At 43.4% G+C, this 22634-nt stretch overlaps 1 protein-coding gene across 4 annotated transcripts in view; it reads right to left on the bottom strand.

Annotated features, from left to right (window-relative positions):
* Positions 1-8087: 8087 nt before the first annotated feature.
* TRA2A (transformer 2 alpha homolog) overlaps positions 8088-22634 on the bottom strand; it is a 37119-nt gene continuing 22572 nt past the window's right edge. Inside the window, exons 5-8 of one of the 4 annotated variants that reach the window (XM_090046765.1) lie at positions 11066-11181; positions 10401-10499; positions 9120-9187; positions 8088-9014 (exon numbers count right to left, since the gene is read on the bottom strand). In XM_090046765.1, coding sequence (XP_089902891.1) covers positions 9004-9014; positions 9120-9187; positions 10401-10499; positions 11066-11181 — 294 coding nt within the window. In that variant the 3' untranslated portion in view covers positions 8088-9003. Of the gene's footprint in view, positions 9015-9119; positions 9188-10394; positions 10503-11065; positions 11182-22634 lie in introns of all 4 variants that reach the window. The other 3 variants (XM_090046763.1, XM_090046764.1, XM_090046762.1) reach the window with 3 other exon arrangements.

Raw genomic sequence — 22634 nt, 5'->3', positions numbered from 1 at the left:
TGAGGATCGCTTCCTTGAGAAGCAACCACTCTTCTTGAACTCCCATCTCCCTGGGGTCACGGTCCCTGAGGGCCTGACCGACAAGCCTCTTGAGCTTGTCAAAGTCGGCTTTTCTGAAGTCAAGGACTTCTGTGTTGCTGACTGACTTGCCAGCTTTACGGCGGATGGTGAAGGTGATCAGCTCATGGTCGCTGTCACCCAGCTTCCCATCGATCACTAGGTCACCGATTAGGTCGTCCCCCGTAGCCAGTACCAAGTCGAGCAGCGCTTTGCCTCTCGCTGGGCCATAGACTTCTTGAGTCAGGTAGAGGTCATCCACGCACGAGAGAAAGCTTTGCGACCGCTCGGATTTTGCTGAGTGATCTTCCCAGGAGATGTCCGGGTAATTGAAGTCACCCATGACAACCAAGGTCCTGGAGCAAGCAGCCTCAGTCAGTTCCTGGGTGAACTCCTGGTCAAGCTCAGGACTTTGAGTGGGAGGTCTGCAGTAGACTCCCACCGTTGTGTCCCCTGTGCCGTTTTTCCCACGAATTTTTACCCAGAGGGTCTCTAGCTGTCCATGCCAGTCGCCAACATCAGCTTGCAGGGACATGTAGCTTTCCTTCACATAGAGAGCTACACCCCCGCCCCTTTTGTCAACACGATCCCTCCTGTACAGGGTATAGCCCTCTATACCAGTGGTCCAGTCATGGGAGAGTCCCACCAGGTCTCCGTTATCCCAATGACATCATAATTCTTTGCACTGAGCAGGAGGACAAGCTCCTCCTGCTCATTACCGAGGCTCCTGGCATTAGTGTAGAGGCAGGCAAGTGTGCCTTAGGGGCTCTTGCCTTGTCCACAGATTGTGCCAGGGCTGGGGCAGGGGTGGGCTCCCTTAAGTGCCTTGGTCTGCTGGCTTTGCAAGGGTCGCTCAGCCGGCTAGCAGGGGCAGTAGTCCCCCCATCCCCCAGCGGGCTTAGTTTAAAGCCCAGTGGAGCAGGTCAGCCAGCCTGGCTGAGAAGAGCCTCCTCCCCAGGGGAGAGAGGTGGAGGCCATCTCTTCCCAGCAGTTTGCTGCCTCTCTCGCCAAAGAGCGGGCTGTGGTCATGGAAGCCAAAGCCTTCCCGATGACACCAGCTCCGCAGTCTTTGGTTCACTGTGTGGATCCTCCTCTCCCTCCTCAGCCCATAGCCCGAGACTGGGAGGATCGACGAAAACACCACCTGAGCTCCCAGACCCCTAAGCCCCGCTCCCAACTCCCTGTAGCGCCTCATGACCTGGCTGGGGGTGCTCTGAGCCGTGTCATTGGTGCCCACGTGAATAAGGAGCATGGGGTAGTGGTCTGTGGGCCGGAGGAGCTGCGGGATCCTCTCCGCAATGTCTCGGATGTGGGCCCCCGGGAAGCCGCAGACTTCCTGGGCTAAGGGGTCGGGGCAGCAGATTGCCCCCTCAGTGCCCCGCAGGATGGAGTCTCCCACAACAAACACCTTTCGCTTTGACTTGGGGAGAGCGGGGGCAGTAGCTGCGGTAGAGCCTGGGTTGCCTGCAGGAGCTGGCAACTGAGCAGGCTCTGCTGGGGCTGCAAGAGGTGCGAACCTGTTGCTAAGCTCCGGCGAGGGAGGGGCCTTGGTGCAGCGGGCCTTCGGGCCCTTGACCACCTTGGTCCATGCCCCTGACTGGGCAGAGTGGGAGGTCCCAGAGTCCTCCTTAGTTGTGGAGGGAGACGGTGCTCTCCCCTGCAGCTTCCAGGGGCGAAGGGCCTGGCAGTAGGAGTCTATCTCCTGCTCGCAGTCCCTGATGGCACGCGGTCTCTGGACTGTGGCCTGGAGCTCCTCCAGCTGGCACGCCAGAGACCCCAGTAGGGAGCAGACCCCACAAGGGGAGGTGGCCATGCTCCCGGGCCCCAGAACCTGAAAAAGGGACAGGCAGCCCCCAAGAGCCAGGGGCTCCGTCTGCGTGGAGCCCGGAACCGCGGGCTCCATCTGGGTGGCCGTCTCTGAGGTGCCCGATGGGGGGGCCGCAGAGCCCGAGGGGACCCTCAGGGTGCGGCATGTGCCCATCCGTGTCATGCCTCTGGTAGGCTGGCTCCGGCTGGGGCTGACTACTCTGGGGGGGTCGCAGGCAAGGTCTCGTGCCCTCCCACGCCCTCCCCTGTGTGAACTCTGCCCTGACTCGAGCGCCTGTTTACACAGCCTGGTCGCCGGGCTTCCTGGGGGGCTGGGCCAGGTAGGGGCCTGGGTGGGGGCTTGACCCAGCCTGGCACCAGGCAGCGGCCTCCTCCCAGCGAGCGAGGAGTTAACCCCTTCCCACCACGAGCCCGCTTACTTCCGGCTGTGCTGGGGGTCGGCAGAGGGCTCTGCGGCTGCTAAGGGGTGTCTGGGGGGCTTCGGGGGAGCGGGGGCGCAGTGGGCTTCACCTGCGTGTCTCTCACCGCTCCGGAGCTTAACTGGTGTGGGAAAGGGAGGGTGTGGGAAAGGGAGGGAAAAACTGCCGTAGAAAGTTGGGGATTTGTCTACTTAGTGCACTAAACCAGTTAGCTCAAACTTAAGCAGTAGGAGGAAATGTTATATACTTGGGCCTTAAATAGAAAATGTTGTCCTTATACGTATCTATTCTGATCACAGTTAGCCCAAATACCACATCTAGTTGATTCCAAGACATGGTTTTCTCCCTCTACTCAACATGGAGAAAAAATGCCCCTTATCTTGGATTCCAGTACAAGGTGGCAGGGTGGAAGGGAGAAGTAGGGCAGAGGCTACAAGGGGAGAATGCAGGGGACCCCCCCACACACACATACACATGGCCCCATGTTGCTGCTTTTCCCCACCAGTGTTGGTGGGATGAGTTCAAGATGACCCTCCGATCATTAGGTTCTATTCATGGAAAGTTGTAAGAAATGTATAAATTTTCTGCATCTAGAATCTAATTATAGGGGGTTTCTCTTAAATTAAAAGTAGTCTTAGATTTGGCAAAATATGGTAGTCTTTATGCTCTTGGGGAAATTGAAAGAAAGAAAAAAAAAAAAAGCAAGGCTCCTGGGTAATATCTAAGCCTCTTTCCAAAACAGAGAACAGGACAAGCTGCATCCAGTTCTGGGTGCTGCACTTCAAGAGGAAGTGGACAGCATGGAGAGGGTCCAGAGGAGGGCCACTCGCATGATCAGGGGACAGCAGGGCAGGCCCTATGAGGAGAGGCTACAGGACATGAACCTGTTCAGCCTCCAAAAGAGAAGGCTGAGGGGGGATTTAGTGGCCTGTTATAAACTAGTCAGAGGGGACCAGCAGGCACTGGGGGAGTCCCTGTTCCCCTGAGCACTGCCAGGAGTGACCAGGAATAATGGTCACAAGCTGGCAGAGAGTAGATTTAGGCTGGATATCAGGAGGCGCTACTTCCTAGTCAAGGCGGCTAGGATCCAGAACCAACTTCCAAGAGAAGTGGTGCAGGCTCCTACCTTGGGGGTTTTCAAGAGGAACACCTTGCTGGGGTCATTTGACCCCAGTACTCTTTCCTGCCATGGCAGGGGGTCGGACTAGATGATCTACTCAGGTCCCTTCCGACCCCAGAAACTATGAAACAAGCATCATTTTCCACCTACAGAGGGCTTTGCACATACAGCATGGTATATCCAAATCAGTGGTTCTCAATCTTTCTAGACTTGCTGCACCCTTGTTAGACTTGAGACACCCCTCAAAATGCCACCTTGTAGCTTTCACTCATTTCTTCACTACAGAAAAATTAGAGGTGCACTGATGCATCAGAGCAGCCTGGTAGCATGGAGAGCAGTTGGGTCTGGCTGGTAAGCCGGTTGTGCAGGAAGGGGTGCATGTGGGGGTAGATCAAGGCCCCTGTGGTAAGAGGGAGTTGGGCTGGGACAAGGGCAGGCACTACACAGGTAGGGCAAAACATGGGATGGAGCTGCAAGTTCACTGGGGGGGGGCTCCTGCTGCTGCAGGGTGAGGGTTAGGCTGGGGCTGCCAGTGGCACCAGGCTCTTCTCAGCCGGGGGCTGGGTTGGGGCTGCACTCGGGGCAAATGGCAGCAAGTTTTGGGGTGGCTGCAGCCCTTTCCCCTCCCCCCCATCCAGTACTGCCACCTGCCTGAAATACAGCCTGGCCCAGCTCCCCCACCAGGAAGAGCCCAGTACTGCCCCCAGTGGCAGCCTGCCCCAACCTATACGCAGATCCAGGGGCACATGCCCCCTCATGCCCTCCTGGGCTGTATGCAGCAGCAGAAGCCACCCTGCACACCCCGAATGAACCATTCATAGCTCTGTCCCATGCTCGGTCCTGGCTGTGCAGTGCCTGCCCCTGCCCCACTCCCTCCTTCAGTGTGGGGTCCTCAATCTGACCCCACAACATCCCTTCCCTCCCCCCTCTCCCCACAACAGATTTACCAGCCAGACCCCAGATGCATATCAGCAATTGAATCAGTGTTGGCTGATTAGCTTATTAAAAATCAGCAACCAGTATCAGCCCAAAAAATCTATCAGTGCACCCTTAAGAAAAATGAGAGGGGGCTGAACTCAATGATCCTCTGGGGTCCCTTCCAGCCCAAATGTCTATGAAATCTCTGAAACAGAGCAATTCTTCTATTGCAAAGAACTCAGAAAGGCCACAACAGGTTCCAGAATACTTTTGACACTATAGATTTCTATTTAAAGCTCTTATCTTTATCTTGCAAATCACATACAGGTGTTTAAACACCTAACAGTGCTAATGTTGAGCAGGATCCTGCAACACCCTTAAAAGGATCTCGAGGCGCCGTGGGGCACTGCATCACCCTGGTTGAGTTTTGCATTTATACATACTATATAAATAGAAACAGTCTCTGTCCCAGAGACTGCAATAAAACCTTACTCAAAAAAGTATTCAATTCACACCATACCTACTTGCTAAATTACCAGTCATCGGGTACATCTGAGAGCTTTTTACTGCTGAGCCAACTAATTAGCTCCACAGTAAACATCATATGTCCACATGTGCAGTGGTATTAGCAGGAGTAAACTAATGAACTCTGCAGGATAGTCCTTCTATTTTACAAGGCCTACACCTCAGAGGTTTTTACTCTGCAGCAATGCATTTGTAAACACTGGAGGGGCTGGCTGGGGCATGAGGGTGCTTCAGGGCAGGGGCTGCCTGCTTAGCCCTGCACCAGAGCATCCTCGTGCCCCAGCCAGCCCCTCCACAGCAAGTTGAGGCAGGTTGGAGAAGCCCGGGCCAGCAGGCTAAGCCCCTAGGCCCCCAGCCAGCTGGGACTGCTTCAACCCAGCTCAACATCCTGTGCTCCCAGGTGCATGTGTAAACACAGCGCCCTGGAGGAAAAACTCCAGCGCAGTAAGCACTAGAATTTCTTTAGCTGAATTGCACATGTAGATGTGCCCATTGAGTGTAACAATGGAATTATCTGATGCACAGGGAATCAAATCAATCTCTTTGGTTGTTCATTCTGGCAAACCAAATAGTACTTCTTCACTGTTTTGCTATTAAACAACTGTCCCTGAGCATCACTGACCCCTATTTTTTCTTTCCCTATGCTCCCATATTAGTCAAGCTAATGCTTAAAAGAAGGGTGCTTGACGCATAACCAAAATTTTAAAAAATTGTTCTAGGATCCTTAAATAAAATGATGACCAAAAAAAAAAAGAAAAGAAAAAAAAAAAAGACACTTTTGGATTATTTTAAAGGAAAAATTAAATTTCAGGCCCAAAATCTGCAAGGCAAAAATCCATGAAGAATTCAGTCTGTGTCCAAACATCTGGTCCATAATGCTATTGTTAACCTAAGTATCTTTTTAGCGCACATGACAGATGAATGAAGCTTGGTGTTAACTGACGTTTTAGTTATGATGTAAGACTATTTCTTTGGAGACGTTCATTTCAAATTGCTCTGGCCCTGCTCATGTACTAAAGATAAAACAAACTGAATTAAATACAAAAAGGAACAGAAGTATGTAAACTTTTATAGTTAGCCAGTAATAGGTACCTTTAATGTGTTAAAGTTATCCAAGCAAGACTAGTGTTGACTTAGTATTATTTTGTACTATACAGTACTATTTTGACTAGATAAAATATTAATGGCCTATATAAGTAGTTAAAAATAAAATCAAATCATGAGAAAAACACATATACTACTACAATATAGAACTTCCCTAGTCTCACTGTTACTTATTTAATGTGCAGACTGTAGCATAGGTGAAAGCCTTTTTTTTTTTTTTTTTTTTTTTTAAATCTTGCAACATCCTAGGTACAGCAACCAAGCTTCAAGTAAAAAAAAAAAAAAGTTGCTAGTACCCCCTTTGATAGTGTTGAATGACGTTATAGCCATGATGGTCCAGAAAATATGCATGGAAACAAGGATTTTTGTGGGTGGTATTTTACTGGACCAACTGCATGGTTGGGATAGATTTAAACAAGCTTGCAAATGCAACATTTTTCTTCAGGTCTCATCATTTTAAAGAAGTTTCAGACTTGGAAAGCAACAGAACTCATTCCTGCAGATTGTTCTTTCAAGCTATTGATGGCGTGCTTCCACGCTGTAAGCATATTACAGCTGCAGGTATGTACATACCCACTGTACTTGAAGCTGATGACGGTGCTAGCCACATGAGTAGAATGCATATACACACACTCCAAGGACCATGGACAGTTTTCCTGTTTAGAAGACTAAGCATGCAACTGCCTTTCCTCACAGGCAGAAATTGACAAAAATGAGCTGCAATTCCCAGAGCAAAGCAGGTAAGGAGCTATACAGGGAAAGAGTTAAACACAGCAGTACACCACCTAATACAATACTAATTTCATGCACAGGCAGAATATTCTTTCCCCGCAAAGCAGACAGGACCATCCAATCTTCTTGATAATAGCATCCAGAGAATTTAATCCAGTTACTCAGTCTTGATCTGACGATTTATAAATGAAGATGACACCTTTTTCCATGATAGGTTGTTTCAATGTTTAATTATGCTAGTTGCAAAAGTCTTAATTCTTATTCTAATCTGACTAACTTTATTTAATAGCTATTGTCTTGTTATACTATTTCCCACTAGATTAAGAGAGCCTTCCCTGGAATCTTCTCCCCCCCCAAATATTTATAACCTTTAATGAAGTCCCCTCAATCTTATCATAACTAAAAGTGTTCCAAATCTCTCATTGTAAGAGATCTTTTCCAGCCCTTAATCTTTGTATATCACATTTGTACTAATTTTTTTCAGGAACTTTTTAACACTTATGGGTCTGAACTGGACACAGAATTCCATCAATCTTGTTATGCAGAATAGTTAGCTTTTCCCTCCCAATGCTGTATTCCCAAGTTTAGACTCTCTCTCTCTACCTCATTATATAGAGACAGATTTTCAGATCATATGAAACACTAAGGTTACTGTGGATCACCTGTAGATCACTAGTCTACATATTAAGGGTTATTATGGAGTATTGCTTATCCATATAAACAATTTCTTTAGTCAAAGTATGTTTTACAATACAAGTCTCTTCCCCTACTGGCAAATCACAAATAAGGCATTTTCTTGCCTACAAAATGCTTAATGCACACAGCCCATGCTATGAAAAGAAAGGATGCTGAATTTATTACTGATCACAGAAGGTGAGAAACAAAAACAAGTCACCATTTGTTATCCAAAGCAGTAATTATGGCTTTCATTTCCGATTTACAATCCAGGAAGGAAGGATGGAACTGGAACACTTTAGTTTAAAAACAATTCTATCAGATACTTAAGTTAGTATTAGTATTAACAGTATAAATTAGCATGAAAGATAATAGCTCGATACATCAAAACAAAAAATACAAACCTTGTTACAGTAAAAACTATTTACCAGTAGATAGGTATTTAAAACAGACAATTTATCCAGTTGTTAACATAAGGATTACATGCATTATTACATCTTCTTAGGCCAAAACTTCACAACTTGGTATACACAGGGGCACAAATTAGCAGCTATAGGGTAATTAAAAACTGGTTCTTATCCTTAAGTAACAGTACCAAATAAGACTCTGGAAACACAAAATGAACACTAGTTTTAATTCCATTAAAATCAAGCGACACTGACTTAGATCCAAGTCACCTGTAAATACAAAGAAGACAACAGGAAAATCCATCTGGGTGGAATTAACTTTTATTGAGGAAGAAGAGGCTTATGTAACGGTAATGTTTCCATCCATACTGCTAACTCCAAAAAGATTGGAAACTAGAACTTGCCTGACCATCATTGCAATACCAAAAGGATTTTGTTTTATATGAACAGCAAATTATTTAATTGCTACGTTCAATAAATAGTTTTTTCCCTGCACTGATTTTGGGGGAAACATTAAACTGAATACAACAACAACAAAAAACAGATTTGCAAGAATTTTAACTCTAAATGCTGTTCACTGTTGTAGCAGTCTAAATCTTTAGAAAACACTGCCAGAATTTTCAGCATACAAGAATCTGTTTTTTTCCCCAAAGAAATAAAACCAAAATTCTCTCTACAGTTTTAATATTTTACACTCAAAGCAACTAATTTGACAAGAAATCCTCTGGTTCATGACTAAAAGAAACCTGTCCTTACAGAAAAAGGTCAAAGCCGTATGTATTTTTCAAAAGTAACAGGCAAACATTTCAACAGAAAGATTTAACAAGTATTGTGGAAACAGTTTTATATTAAAGCATCTGAATGTGTATATTACATATGACATGCAAGCTCTAAACATATCATTGCTCTCTTCTTATTTGATTAGGCAGGAGTCCAATTATTTTAAAAACAAAACCAGAATGACTTACAAAATGTATCAATACTTTGGGTTTCCTATTTAGTTTTGCTTAAGATGTTTAACTACACAAAACTACAACAATTACATTTTCAGAAGGATGGAAAACTGCAATACTTCAACTGAAAATATGCATATTCCAAATAAACCAAAGATCTTTAAGAGAGCTTTGGGTGGGCAGGGAAGGGAAGGTTGGCAAAGGGGAAGCTAAGATCTGAACTTGGTATTTAAAAATCTCATCTTCAACTGCACCTCTTCTGGTCTTCAGTAGCGTCCTGGAAAGAGAAGGCAGTGTTACTATAACAATCAAATCCACATGATTTCTCATTTGTCAAGCTCAAACACTATAACAGATTAATAACCTGATGACAAATACTTACTTGGGCTATATGAACGGGATCTTGATCGCGATCGATAGCGGCTATAGTAAGGTGAAGGTGATCGTCTCCTTTGAAGTAAATAAAATTTGAATTTGGTTATGATTTTTTTTTTTTTAAACATTTACTTATTTCAGTAGTGAAGGACCAAATCTGTCTTACAGGCTTGGACTGTATGGATGATTTTCTTTTATGCTGACTGTAACTTGCTATGATATATTTAAGGAGCAAAGGCAGGGCAGAGCAATACCTTATAAGCTAACTAGTTCAGAGAAGTATGAACTTTCCCAAGTAACAAATTACTTTGTCAGATACTATGAATGGACCTGCAGAAAGCAGAGGTTCTAAATAAATTCTACGCTGCCTTCAGAATAACACTGTTAAACTACCTCTTTCTACCTTATACAGTGCTTGAGGCTGTATACCTGCAGAACCTCAAAATAACCACACATTTCAGACAAAGGATGAAGAAGCAAGATTTTTTAAACAGTATCTGACATGGACTTACCCTTCAGTGTTGTTTTGTTTTAAAATATTGCATGTTTTCCATTTTCCTCTATTTACATGTATTATAATTTTAACTTTAAATTTCTCCCCTCTCCAATTTAACATCTTTGCATTACATTACATTAGACTCTACTCCTACTCTCCTTTCTCCCATCTTTCTTCTCTGAAAATAAAGGCTCTGTTAAATTTGCTCATCAGCAACTAACCAATTTAACTTGGTGAAGTTTGATTACTCTGATTTTTTCAAGTCTTTTGCCTTTTACAGGCCACTTCCGAGAAAGGTAGTGGAATTCATGCTCCACACAAGAATGAAGGGAACTGCTGCATCCAGCACTTCAAAAAGCAAATTACTCTAACCACAGCATTTAACAATTACTTGAGTGACACTGCTCATATACTTCTTTCACATAGGACTTTTCATCAGCTGCTTTCCAAGTGCTATTTGAAGGGAACTGTTCTCTCAAGATCTTACTCTTTCCCACCCAGCTCCTCCTCATCAGCATGGCATCATTCTATTCCCCTACAGAAATAAAGATGGGATCATTTTTCTAATTTGTACTAGTAATTACAGAAACCTTGAAAGCATTATACTGCACATAGCAGATCTTTAAAAAAAATCTCCCCACATTCTTCATCTACAGTAAGGTTCTGTCTACAAAGCATTTTTTGGCATGCAGTTTATTTTAAAGATACTAGCTTCCTGCTTGTACTACAAGTGCCTCCCCAAAAGCACCATACTTAAGAGCATGTTATTATTGAAAACCTAGTTACCTGTACCGGTAATCATATTCTTCATATCTATCATATCCTCTGTCGTACCCTCTGTCATAATAGGAATCGCGACGCCGGCCTGCTCCTCCACCACCGCCACCTCCACTGCTAGTTAAAATCAAACAAACACACACACAAGTACAATGCAAGTATAGTAATCTGCTTCTCTTGCAAATGGTAACTCTGAAAGTCAAAACATTTTCTTCAGTGGCAATCCTTCCCCAAATATTCTGTGTCAGACTCAATAACCCAACTTTTCTGTTGGGCTTAGGAACACACATTAAGACTCAGATCCACAATGGTATTAGGTACCTAACTCTCCCTTACTGACTGAATAGGGTTCAACGGTTGGGATGGATAAAGGATATTTTGCAGTTTATTTTAAGTATTTTTCAGGTGGCATTATGAGACTTTTGGAAAAATCCACATAATACTAGTTATACTAGAGAAGGACTTAAGTCTCTTAAGAGTAATTTAGAAGACAACTGTAACTAAACCAAACCAATTAACTAACCAACCAACCAACGGAGGAAAACCCCAAACCAAAAGAAAGATTCCCTTCTAGTAAAAAAGGCTGCTGAGTATCCGCAGTTTAACTCCATGCGCTGTAGTTAAGATACTTGCTCCACGCCGATCTGATGCCATTTACATAACAAGAGTCAATTCCTTACTGTGTGGGTCTGCCCATGTAGATCCCGGGGGTGGGCGTGTGCGCTCGCTTGGTGATGGAGTAATCCACCCGGATCCTGCGGCCGTCCAACTCCATGCCGTTCGCATGCTCCATCGCCTGCAGGGGAGACGGGCACGTTACCGACCCGAGCTGCAGCGCAGGGATCCCGACCGAGAACACATCCCTTCCCGCCGCCTGCCAGTGCCCCCCGCGGCCAGGGCTGGGCCGCGCCGCGCCGCGCGGCAGCGCTGTGCTCGCCGTGCCCACGCTCCTCGGGCAGCACCCGGGGCGCGGAGCAAGCGGCATCCTCCCCTGCGCCTGCTCTGCCCCGGGGGCGGGCCGGCTCCGTAGCCGTGCAATGCGGGGGCTTCCTCTAGGGTGCATATGGCCGGATTACTGCTAGTCGGCTGCCATTTCATGCTCTCCCAGCCTCCTGCCATCTCCCTTACAAGGACCTACTCCAGAGCTTAATAAAATGGCGGGTTCAGCCTACATGGATACCTAATGACAACCTTCCGCCCCAGCCCCGGCGGCGCAGCGCGCGCCTCGGCCGCCCCGCGCCTGCCCGGCTCGCACAGCCCCTGCTCCATCGATACAATGGCCCTTCGCCCCATGCCCAAGCCTGCAAAGCAGGGCTCGCTCCGCTTGAGACGGAAAGTGTTTCTGCAGGACTCAACCTCTGGACAAGCGAGTTGAGCTGGAAGAAAAGGCGGTTCCGATCTCTTCAGTCCATTTGTTATATTTGCAAACAACTTCTGGCCCCTTTTACACGATTGAGTTTTCCGCTGTAATGGGCGCTTGAGGATGCATATATGGAGCAGTTAACATGGACCTTTCGTTTGCCTGATATCAAAGGTATTTTCCTTCTCATGTAAAATAAGCAAAAGCCTTGCAACCCTACGAAGTTTTTTATTGCAAATCAGCACAAAGTGCATTCTCATTACATGGCTGCAAAGACCAACACAGCACACTAACCTGCTGCTGCTCCCTGATTAAACATTTTTGTTTGCAGACAGAAAGCAACTAGAATTGTAACTTGCTAAAACAAAACGGGATTGAGAAACATTTTTTTTTTTTTTAAGGCCCTTACCTGACCAAAAATACCCTTATCATTTAATGCTAAACTTAATGCAACACAAATCTACAATAATGCAGTAGTCTCCCAATGCTTGAAGGGTGTTTGTGCCCAAAAGCAGGGCTGGACACAAGCATGGGCGAACAGGGTGGTTGCCCAGTACCCAGAGAGAAAGGGGGCCTGAATATGATGAAATTAATGATTGTTATCATCATCTCTGGCAAATGGGGGCCAATACTAAAAGTCTGCCCAGGACCACAGGAGTTTAGGTACAGCAATGCCTGAAAGTTTGCAAAGAACTTTTTCCCAACTGTTTAGTTGGTCTAATAAAATATATCACATCTACCCAAAAAACATTGTCTGCCTATGGCCTTAGACCAACATGGCTACAACCAACCCTGCAATAATGTGGCCAGCATTTCTATCCTCAAACTGGACATGACACAGAGTTCTCCACTAGAGCATCCAAATTTTACTCATGCTGCTTAACTCTAGATTATATCGCCACCTAGTGATTTCCACTCGAACACAACAAAATAGCTACTAGGTTTGATATACAGGAACAATCATCTCTTACTGTCTTGAATCCCTTACACAAAACACAATTCTGTATTATTTAGTTTTATAGCTCATTATCCATAAAGTCTTGGGGCAACTTGTAATGAAAGACCAGCCCCCAAGAAAATTAAGAGCAAACTTCCCCAAAGGACACCAGAAAATACTTAAATGTTCTACCCCCACTCCAACACTCCCACTTCTCATTCAGCTGCTAGCCACTCCTTTCACAGATGTCTTAAGAAAAACAAACTGCTCTATTCTAAACCGTGGAGAGCTAAGAAAAATAAGTTTATACAATGTTTTAGAAGCTGTGACATGTAAAAACTGTTGCAAGATGACTTAACAAATGGTTCTTTGCAAGCTTGTTTCCTTGCCTGCTTTCATGCAACCCACAGGTGAAACAGCAGGATTAAACTTGTTTGCATGTACTTACAGCACACATAAAACATGCACTGGGAATGGCAGTTTGTTTATTTCTATACCTTAAAACAAAGTTTGTATATATCATTGCAACTAGGTTGAGGTGTTGCTTTCAAAATTCATTTCCATTTACTTTTTACTCTAAGTATATATATGAATTAAGACATTAAAATACCTGTCTAGGAAAGTTCCTCAAAACAAAATGAAATCAATTTAAAACCACTGTAGAAAGCAAACTATTTGCAAAGATACTTACACCATCCATGTATCAAATTTGGGAAAGGGGGGGGAGGGGGCTACATTTTGTTTAAAACTTTTGAGTCAAAACGGTAAAAGTCCCCCTGTTAAAATATGGGGTGAGGGGTGCAGAAGGTGGGAGAAAAAAGCATCAGTGCACTCCAAATTTAAGAGAAAAAAAACTTGAATATTCATGTTAATCCATTATCTTTTTAGAAGCTTAGTATGTTGCATTTAGCTGCTGATTTGTCCATTTTTATTTCAATATGGATTTTCTATCAGATAAACTTCTGTGTTGTAATCAAGCTGAAATTAAAATGACTTTGCAAAATGGTGCAAGATGGGATTTCTAGAACACATTTTTAGCTTTTCCTGAAAATTCCATTGGGAATTTTTTTTTTTTTTTAAATATAATAAGACCATGTTTCTGCAACTTGGCAGAGGACAAGGAAGCACAAGAATGAGACTTTAAAAGTACTGTTTTAATTCTGGAACAAATCAGTACTGACCATAACATCAAGTTGGTATTTTGTCACCACCCTAGTGGACTAATATACACATAAAAATGTTATTATATTTGCTATTCTAAGTGAAAGTATCAGCTAAGTGGCCAAGAATTCTACAGAGGCACAAGCTATCAGTCAGCTTTTCCACCCCAGGAAGAACCTCCAAGAGAGGTTTGGAGCATGCTGGTAAAAACTGTGAGAAGGCTAATGCTGATGAAGTGTCTTGCACCTGGACAGTAGATAGGAAGGCTGTAACTTGTGAAGCTGTCAACATCTTTCATAAAGATTTAACAGTTATGGTAACTATACTGTAGGTTTCAAATGAAACTCCATCCACCTTAAATATGAAGCTGTTATAGCATCTCAAACTGCTATGTAGTACTGTCAACTTAGTGAAGCAATAACTGCTGTGAAACCAATGAGGCAGGTGCAAAGCATACTTAATTTACATAGTTGCAGGGACATTACCCTGAAAAATAAAATGTTTAAACCATCAACAGTAGTTATTAGTTTTGGGAACAGATGGAAATTCCTGTACATTTATTTTTAATCCCTAAAAAGATTACTTACATGAAAAGTGTTGCTATTGTGAGAAAACAGAAGCCAGAGACCTTCCTAGGTTGTAAGCACTCCCACAAAGAAGCCATGCAATTCAAACAATAGGATAATAAAATACAATAGGAATAAGGACAGATGAACTAAAAACAATACTTTTGTAAAAGCAATACACTGTTCAAAAGCTTTCATTACAATTTGAATAGGATGTATGCAAAATTAAATATCTGAAGAAAGTGCCTCTTTTCTCAAAGTAACCTGGGGAAGTCAAATTCAGAATTTAATTTCCACTGAACAATAAATTAGGTTCCTGCTCTGGTTTAGGTAGTTATGGTAATAAATAGATTGTTCTAAGATGCTAATTTGCTTCTTAATTTCTGTGGTAAAACAACCTGTCAAAGGATCTTTATTCTTTTAAAAAGACTTTAAGAATTTGAAAACTATGGTAGAAAAATATGGACTGCTAGATACCAGAATTTTTATACTTTAAAAAAATTTAATACTTGTTAAGCATATCAATGAATAAGAATTTCAGGATAGTTCACTATCGTCTAAAATGAATCCCACAAGTCTACTGCTCTTTTGACCTCTTTTAGCACATCAACAGTTTTGTGTTTAGAATTTTTTTTTAAGACTGTAGTGGTGAACACAGTTTTTAAGCACTCTGGACAATCAGCATGAAGAATTAAGTAAATATCACTATAAATTTATTTCTGAATACACCCACATGCCAGCACTGTGGAGAACAGTTAGTTTCAATGTTTTGATTTACAAAACGAAGTCAGAATATTTTTCTGGTCATCTGGGATTTAAAAGGTGATGCACTAATAACTTTGAAGTGCTCCATCTACAGGACAAAACATCTAGCAACATGTCAAGTTCACACTTTGTCATGTTTGAATCAATATGCTGTTATTTACTTAGACAAATGATCTCTATGGGACAAGGAAGTAATTCAAACCACACTTGAACACTCCTGGGTGCCTTTGCTTAGACTGCCAATGATGGTGTCTATTGCCACCACTAATCCCATATAATGTCCTAAATTATCCAAGTCCTACGTGCAATGAGTTTTCTTATATTTTTATTACCAAAACGTAGATACTGTAGTTGAGGTTCTAGTGAGGAAACATCTATTTGTAATATTTTATTATTGAAGCACCATGATGCGTTTTAGCTAAAGGTTAAGCAGGTGGCTTTCTAGTGCTACATATATATATTTTTTGTCAACAATGCATATTTTTACATATTTTTCCTGTGATACACAGTGCCTGTGGTAATTATGGATCCAAGAAGACACCAAGCCCCAGAGTAGTAGGATGAAAATCCATCGAGATATTTCAGTAAAAAAAGATTTCAGTATGCCACAAAAAATACACTAATGTTTCTCTGGTATAATTTTAAGATGGAATATCAATCCTCTGAAGCATCTTCAAAAGAAAATTATTACTGAACTGATTTTTCTCTTTAATACAAATGTCTCCCAGAAGGAACCTTCTGCAAGTCTGGTAAATTCAGGGACTGTCAACTTAATGACCAGATACAAGTCACAAAAACAGGCCATTACCCAAGACTAAATTTAACAGACACAGACTATAAGCATCTGCATAAATTATCATGTTCAACATAAAACATTACATATAACAAAACATATACAATGTTAATTTATATAACTGTATATGTAACTATATTAAGTAATATAGTGATATAGATTGCATGTCTTTTGGCTCTTTAAAAATGCAAAAAACATCCAGAAAATAATATTCTCACAGCTGGAATAATTTGGGTATTCTTTGGAAACCACAACTAGAATTTAGTTGCAAATTCCATGGAAATTTTGATCAGTAATGGGTTGAAAAAAAAGCATGCAGAAGGCGCTCATAACAGCTTTGCAAAGCAAAGCACACACGACACATGCAACTGAGGCAGCCATGCTTTATAGAGGATGAGCTGTGAAATAAGACTGCCAAGTTCAAGCAGTGAGAACTCCACTAAAATAACCTTTTTAGTAACAGTACTATTTCGTCTTGCAATTTTGGCTAGCTTCAAAAGGTAGGGGAGAAGATAGAATATAGTACTCCATGAGAACTTTAGGAGGAACTCTCTTTTCCTATTCATCAGGAATGACTGATTTCACTGTAGTAGTGTTGCACCTTCAACTCTGGCTATATCATGGAATAGCAACATCAAAAGCCAAAATGGAGGGACTTATTCTGTGATTTTACCAAACATTCCTGATTTTTTTTTTTTTTTTTTACAGCAATATCACTTCCAGTGCAAGCCAATTTGCTACATATGATTTTCTGTGGAGCTTGCAACCCTGCTTTGGAAATTGATCCACAGGCATAAAAACAGTCATCAAAATTACTATTTCAAAATCTGCCTGTATGACCATCTAAAACTCTGACCAAAAAATCCAAAATATGATGACAATAAGTAAAAACTCATCATCTACAGGTGTTTAGGATTTTTCAATTTGTGTTAAAATAAGCGTTAACTACAAGACAGTGTTCAATGGCATTTAATGCTACAGACTTTGTATTGAAAATGTGCAATAATGTTCTGCAAGTACTCAGGAAGGAAGATGGAAGTTTGATACGATGGGCAGGTGTTCCTTCCTGAAACCTGAAAGACAGTTTAGGATTGCGAGATAAATACATTAGAAATATATCTGCAAACATAGCCAACAATGGCACCTAACCAGTCTGACAGCAAAACTATCACACTTAAGATTCAGAGTCTACCCTCAACTGTGAAGGGGGAGGAAATTTCAAGGTTCCCAGAGCTACTGTTTCACTCTGTGTACATTTAGTAACACAGGCTGCTTACAGACATGGACCGTCCCCCCTCCAACCCAGAAGTTACTTTAAGCTCAGGATGCCAAGCACAGCACATGCCCAGAAGAGGCACTGTATTAGTTTGAGCCAGCTAGCCCAATGTCTGTATAGATTGTGCATTTCAGCAGGGCTTTTCAGTGCTTCTATCCAATAGCTAGTTGGATGCTTTTGTCTAAAGCTGATTCAATCTATATAGATGCTAGGGAGCCAGGTTGAACCAACACACTTCCTCTTCCAGTAAAGTGTCATGTGTCATATCCCCCTGTCAGCAAGCACAGTTTGTTTTACAATTTACAATTGTAGTAGTTTACAATTATAGTAGTAAAGAGAGCATGAAGGCTTACTGCCTAACATCCTACGCAAACTGTATCTTTGAGGGCACCATACTTACAGCCTTAAGAAATTTCAGTTCAGCACTGGCACTTGTTTCCTCAGAAACAATAACAGTGTTATCCAGTGAAGAGTAAGCTATCTCAGTATTTTGTTTTAAATAGAAACTAGTATTTTAGAGCAAAAGTTACCAACTTATTACTAGTGCTGGGTCAGATTCTTATAGCCTGGCTGCTGCCGCAGGCTGCCAATCCTGTGCCCCCATCACTGATCCTGGCAACTCCAATCCCCTCCTTGTTCTGTGTCCCTCTCCAATTACCATATGCTGCTGAAAGGCATGATGAATGCCAATAGCAAATAGCAAATTCAGTGGCAAGGTTACAGACCAGGAAGTTAAGCTGCCCCTTTAAACTGTCACCAAGGCAGTTCCTTTAAATTCCATACCCCCCCTCCCCCATTCAGACCCCTGTTTTAGAGAAAAGTTGTACACAGAACTCAAAAGGTGTTCACTCATCCTTTACAGACATCTGGCCCTGTGAAGACCTTCCTACACCCTGGAAGATCTCAAGTCCTTCAGGCCCTTCTGCAAGCCCTTTTTATTAGTAATTAGTATTAGTTTACAGATGGTATCCTACTTCCTTGTGAAGGATGTCCTATTTTTCCTCAGGCTTCCATTCTGATTAAAATCAGTCTGTGTTATTGGTCCCAGCTTGGGAACTGGTCAGAAGGCATAAATTCAGAACCGTCCCCACCTCCCCCTTCTTAGTCAGTGGCATTGTTGCAGGTAGAGACAGGTGGGCAGAGACACCAGGCACAGTCTGGTGGGGAGGCATGCTGCGCCAGGCAGATGGGCATGCAGGCACTACTGCTGCAGTGTGGAAACAAGGTGGGCAGACTAGAGCAAGTGCCACCCTTCCTACCTGGCAGGCTCAATCTGAGCAGCAGCTGGAGGCAGGCTGGAATGGACACTGCTCCAGTCCATCGGCTTGTCTGGAGCATCATGCCACTCTGCCTCCCCACCAGACTGCGCCCCACATACCTGCTATTCCAGGACTTTTCACCAGCCATTAGGGACCAGCCTATGAAATCTGGGACTGTAACAGCCAAATTGGGATGCATGGTCACCATTCATCTAGGGGGGATAAAACCTCTCATATGAATGCATCATCATCTAACTCTCTCATCCCCAGTTAGTTATTCCATTTTAAAAATAGGGAAATTAAACCTCTAAACAGACCGTCCAGGTACGCACAGGATAGCTGTGCCAGGTCCAATAACAGAACACCCCAGAAAAACCCTCCTCCCTCTTTAACAAAAGACTATCTACCCTGGAATAGGAAGCTGAACATTTTCAATTGTTCAACTACTTGTATTAAAGGGTACACCCCAGCATAGAAGCAGCCTTAGATTACAAAACCTGAAACCTACTATCTGCCAGCTCTACATCTGGCAACAACATTGGGCATCTTCCTCAAGGCAGTAAACCCTTTATGCCTAAGATTTCCTGGCTGTCAAGCAAAGATAATTATGTGATACTGTGGGGTCTCTAGGTTAACATTTTTATACCTCTTAAAGATGAAAAATCACTAAGCATGTTAAATACGTTTGGGGGTAAGACCTTTTTACTTTTTCTCCTTCCCCAAGTATGTGCCCATCCCTTACATTTCACGCAACACTTGGGGGAAGGGGCAAAAATAAGTATCCATCAAAGCCTTAAGTCTTAACACAATTTCAAGGACAACAAAAAATGTACTGGACCTAACATTTGAAAGAGACTTTTTATTAACAGTTTTCTAGCCTGCCCCGTGAGAGATTCAGTTTTCGACGTTTGTTTTGATTCTATCCAGGCAACTTCAGATAAAACCAAAGATCATTTCAATTCCAACGGACTCTCAGCCCCACTTGCAAAATTGGCCTAAGTGCTAGAACTGAATTTGTGTACGGGCTAATCCCACTCTCAAGTGCTGCAACCCCTACTTAGGAAACAAAAGACAGAGATTACTTAAACCCAGGTGCAAATGATCAAGTTGTGATAGACTAGAACCAACCAACACAAAAACCTGTCATAAAGAGAGTGGAAAGAAACTAGAGATCCCTCAGGTTTCTGAGACATGCTTAGGGAAAAGAGAAGAGCTACTAAAACAGTTCAGTGAAATCCATGTTCCTTTAGAGATTTTATATTAGATGTAGTGAGGTTAAAGCAGGGTCTCAATGGGTAGATGCAGATAAATTAAGCATCAAGGCTAATCAACATTTTTCAAATAAAAGGCTGATTTGATATTATAATTACACTACCAAAATTAAAATATCCTAAATTTTTTCAATTTGAAAATAATCTTAAAAAGGAATCAATTTTTAATACAAAGCATTAAGGCCCATCTTCAAGAATAGGAGGAAGGATGGAAGATCCAGGGAACTACAGGCCAATCAGTTTTATCTCAATCCCTGGAAAGATGGAGGGTGGGAATTAAAAATCAATCAATCAATCAATCAATGAAATCACCAACAAGAGGCTAATGGAAGGCAACGTTCTGAGAGACAGCCAACTTGGCTTCGTTGTGGGTAGGTCTTGCCTGACCAACCTCATTTCCTTCTATGACCAGGTGGTGCATCACCTGGACAAAGGAGAAGAGGTTGATGTCATATACTTAAGTTTTCAAAAAAGCCTTTGATTTGGTCTCCCATGATGTCCTCGTGGTAAAATTGGGGAACTGTGGCCTCGACAACCTTATAGTCCGATGGTTGGGGAACTGGCTCTGTGGTCAGACCCAGAGAGTAGTAGTCGATGGAACCAAGTCAACATGGCACAGGGTGACCAACCCTCAGGGCTCAGTACTCAAACCAGTGCTCTTTAATATATTCATAAATGATCTGGATTAGTGTATCAGAAGTGGAGTGGCTAAGTTTGCAGATGACACTAAACTATAGGGAAGTGCAGTCACGTTAGAGGATAGGTTGGAGATTCAGGCCGACTTGGACAGGCTCACAAGGTAGGTGCATCCAAACCTGATGACAACACAGAAATGCAAGTTGCTCCACTTCAAGAGAAAAAACCCACACCATACTTATAAGCTCAGCAGTGCTACATTCACTAACACCACAACCAAGACAGACTTGGGGGTCATAAATGACCACAAGATGAACATGAGCCACCAATGCGATGCCACAGCCAGCAAAGCAAATAAAGCTTTGGCTTGCATCTACCAAAGCATCTGAAGCAAGACCCAAGCCATCCTCCCTCTTTACTTGGCCTTAGTGAGGCCGCAGCTGGAGTACTGGATCCAATTCTGGGCTCCACACTTTAGAAAGGATGTGGAGAAACTTGACAGAGTCTGGAGGAGAGCCATGCACATGATTAAAGGTCAGGAGAACAGGCCTTATGGAGGAAAGGTAGAGAGGCATAGGACTCTTCAGCCTGGAGAAGCAAAGGCTCAGGGGTGACTTGGTGGCAGCCGATGAGTATATAAGGGGTGTACACCAGGCACTGGGAGAATGGCTGTTCACCAGAGCACCCCAAGGGAAGACGAGGTCTAACCTTCACAGACTGCTGTAAGATCATTTTAGACTGGACATAAGAAAAGTTTCCAGAGTCTGGAACAGACTTCCCCCAGAAGTGCAACTGGATACCTTTAAGAAACACTTGGATGCTTATCTTGCTGGGTTGATCTGACCCCAGCCAACTTCCTGCCCATTGGGCAGGGGCCTGGACCTGATGATCTTGCAAGGTCCCTTCCAGCCCTAATGCCTATGAAACCTATGAAATAAGGCCTATAATTATTACAATCTTTGGAAACATTTAAGTAAGAAATACATGCACTGAACTCATAGCTCACTGAAATTCAGTATGGGAATTTAAGAGAAGTGTGATCTCCTAATTAAAACTAAAGGATTGCCCAAAAATAATCAAAACTAATACACGCCTCAGAAAGAACCTCTAAAAACAACACTTCCATGTACATTTACAAGGTACTCTCTCAAGAAATTTAAAGAAGCTGGAAATTTTCCTTCACAAATCTGAAATAAGCAGTTTAAGTTACTGCTTAAAATTACTTCTTCTGTTCAGTAAAACTTTTAGCTGTAAAAATTCAAAATGTATATATAAGAGAAATATATATGTCCAAAACATTTAAAGTAATTTCCTCGATACTCTTAAAATGCCATTTGTGCATTTCATACAACTCCAGTTACTATTCCAATGCATCTGCTTGATAAGACGCAAAAATTACTACCTAGTAAAGAAGGAATTTGACTGATGGTAAATAACATATTTTTAACTATGTAACTGTTTACATGTACACAGTTATACTGGAGTTTTCAGGTAGCAAAACTGTGTAGAACAGTCGTAAATACAGGTGCACCAATATATTGGTCCATATTGTACTGGCACTGATAGAAGGAAAACCGACATCAGCAACTGGCTTTTTTTGGCCAGTGTGGCCAATATTTTGCTTTAAATAAATGGTGCATGCAAGTGTGCAGCCTCAGGCATGCACACAGCCAGGAATGCAGCCTGGCAGCATGGAGAGCAGCATCTGGCTGGTAAGTCTGTGGTGGGGGTAGAGGGGGTAGATAGAGGCCCCCATAGTGAGGGAGGGGCAGGGTCAAGAGCTGCCCAGCTGGGGCAAGGCACAGGACACAATGGATGCATCCCTATGGGAAGCATCGGGGCATGTGCCCGCCCCCCCCCCCGATTTGTGCACGGGGTGAGAATGGGCTGCTTGCTGTGGGTTTGGGGTTAGGGGCTCTGCCAACCTCTTCCCAGTTAGAGGGGGGGCTGGGTGGGGTGGGTGGTGGTGGCAGTGCTGGAGGAGGGCTATGGAGTGGGCTAAGGCCACCCCAAAATTTCCTGTAGCCACCCTGTAACCTCCCTTCCCAACACTGCTGCTGCTCACCCTGCCCCTGCCCGCTTGGAATGCAGCCCTGGCCCAGCTGCCCTGCCAGAAAAAAGCCAGCACACCCCCTGACCCTGAACCCACAGTGGGCAGCCTGCCTTTGCCCCACGCACAAGTCTGGGGGCACATGCCCCCTGTGCCTCACCTGGGAGTACGCACA

This window comes from Crocodylus siamensis, chromosome 5 (assembly GCF_052110815.1).
Source record: "Crocodylus siamensis isolate JL-2025a chromosome 5, ASM5211081v1, whole genome shotgun sequence".
NCBI lineage: Eukaryota > Metazoa > Chordata > Crocodylia > Crocodylidae > Crocodylus > Crocodylus siamensis.
Note: the sequence above shows the minus strand (reverse complement) of the source record. Positions and strands in the feature narration are given on the sequence as shown.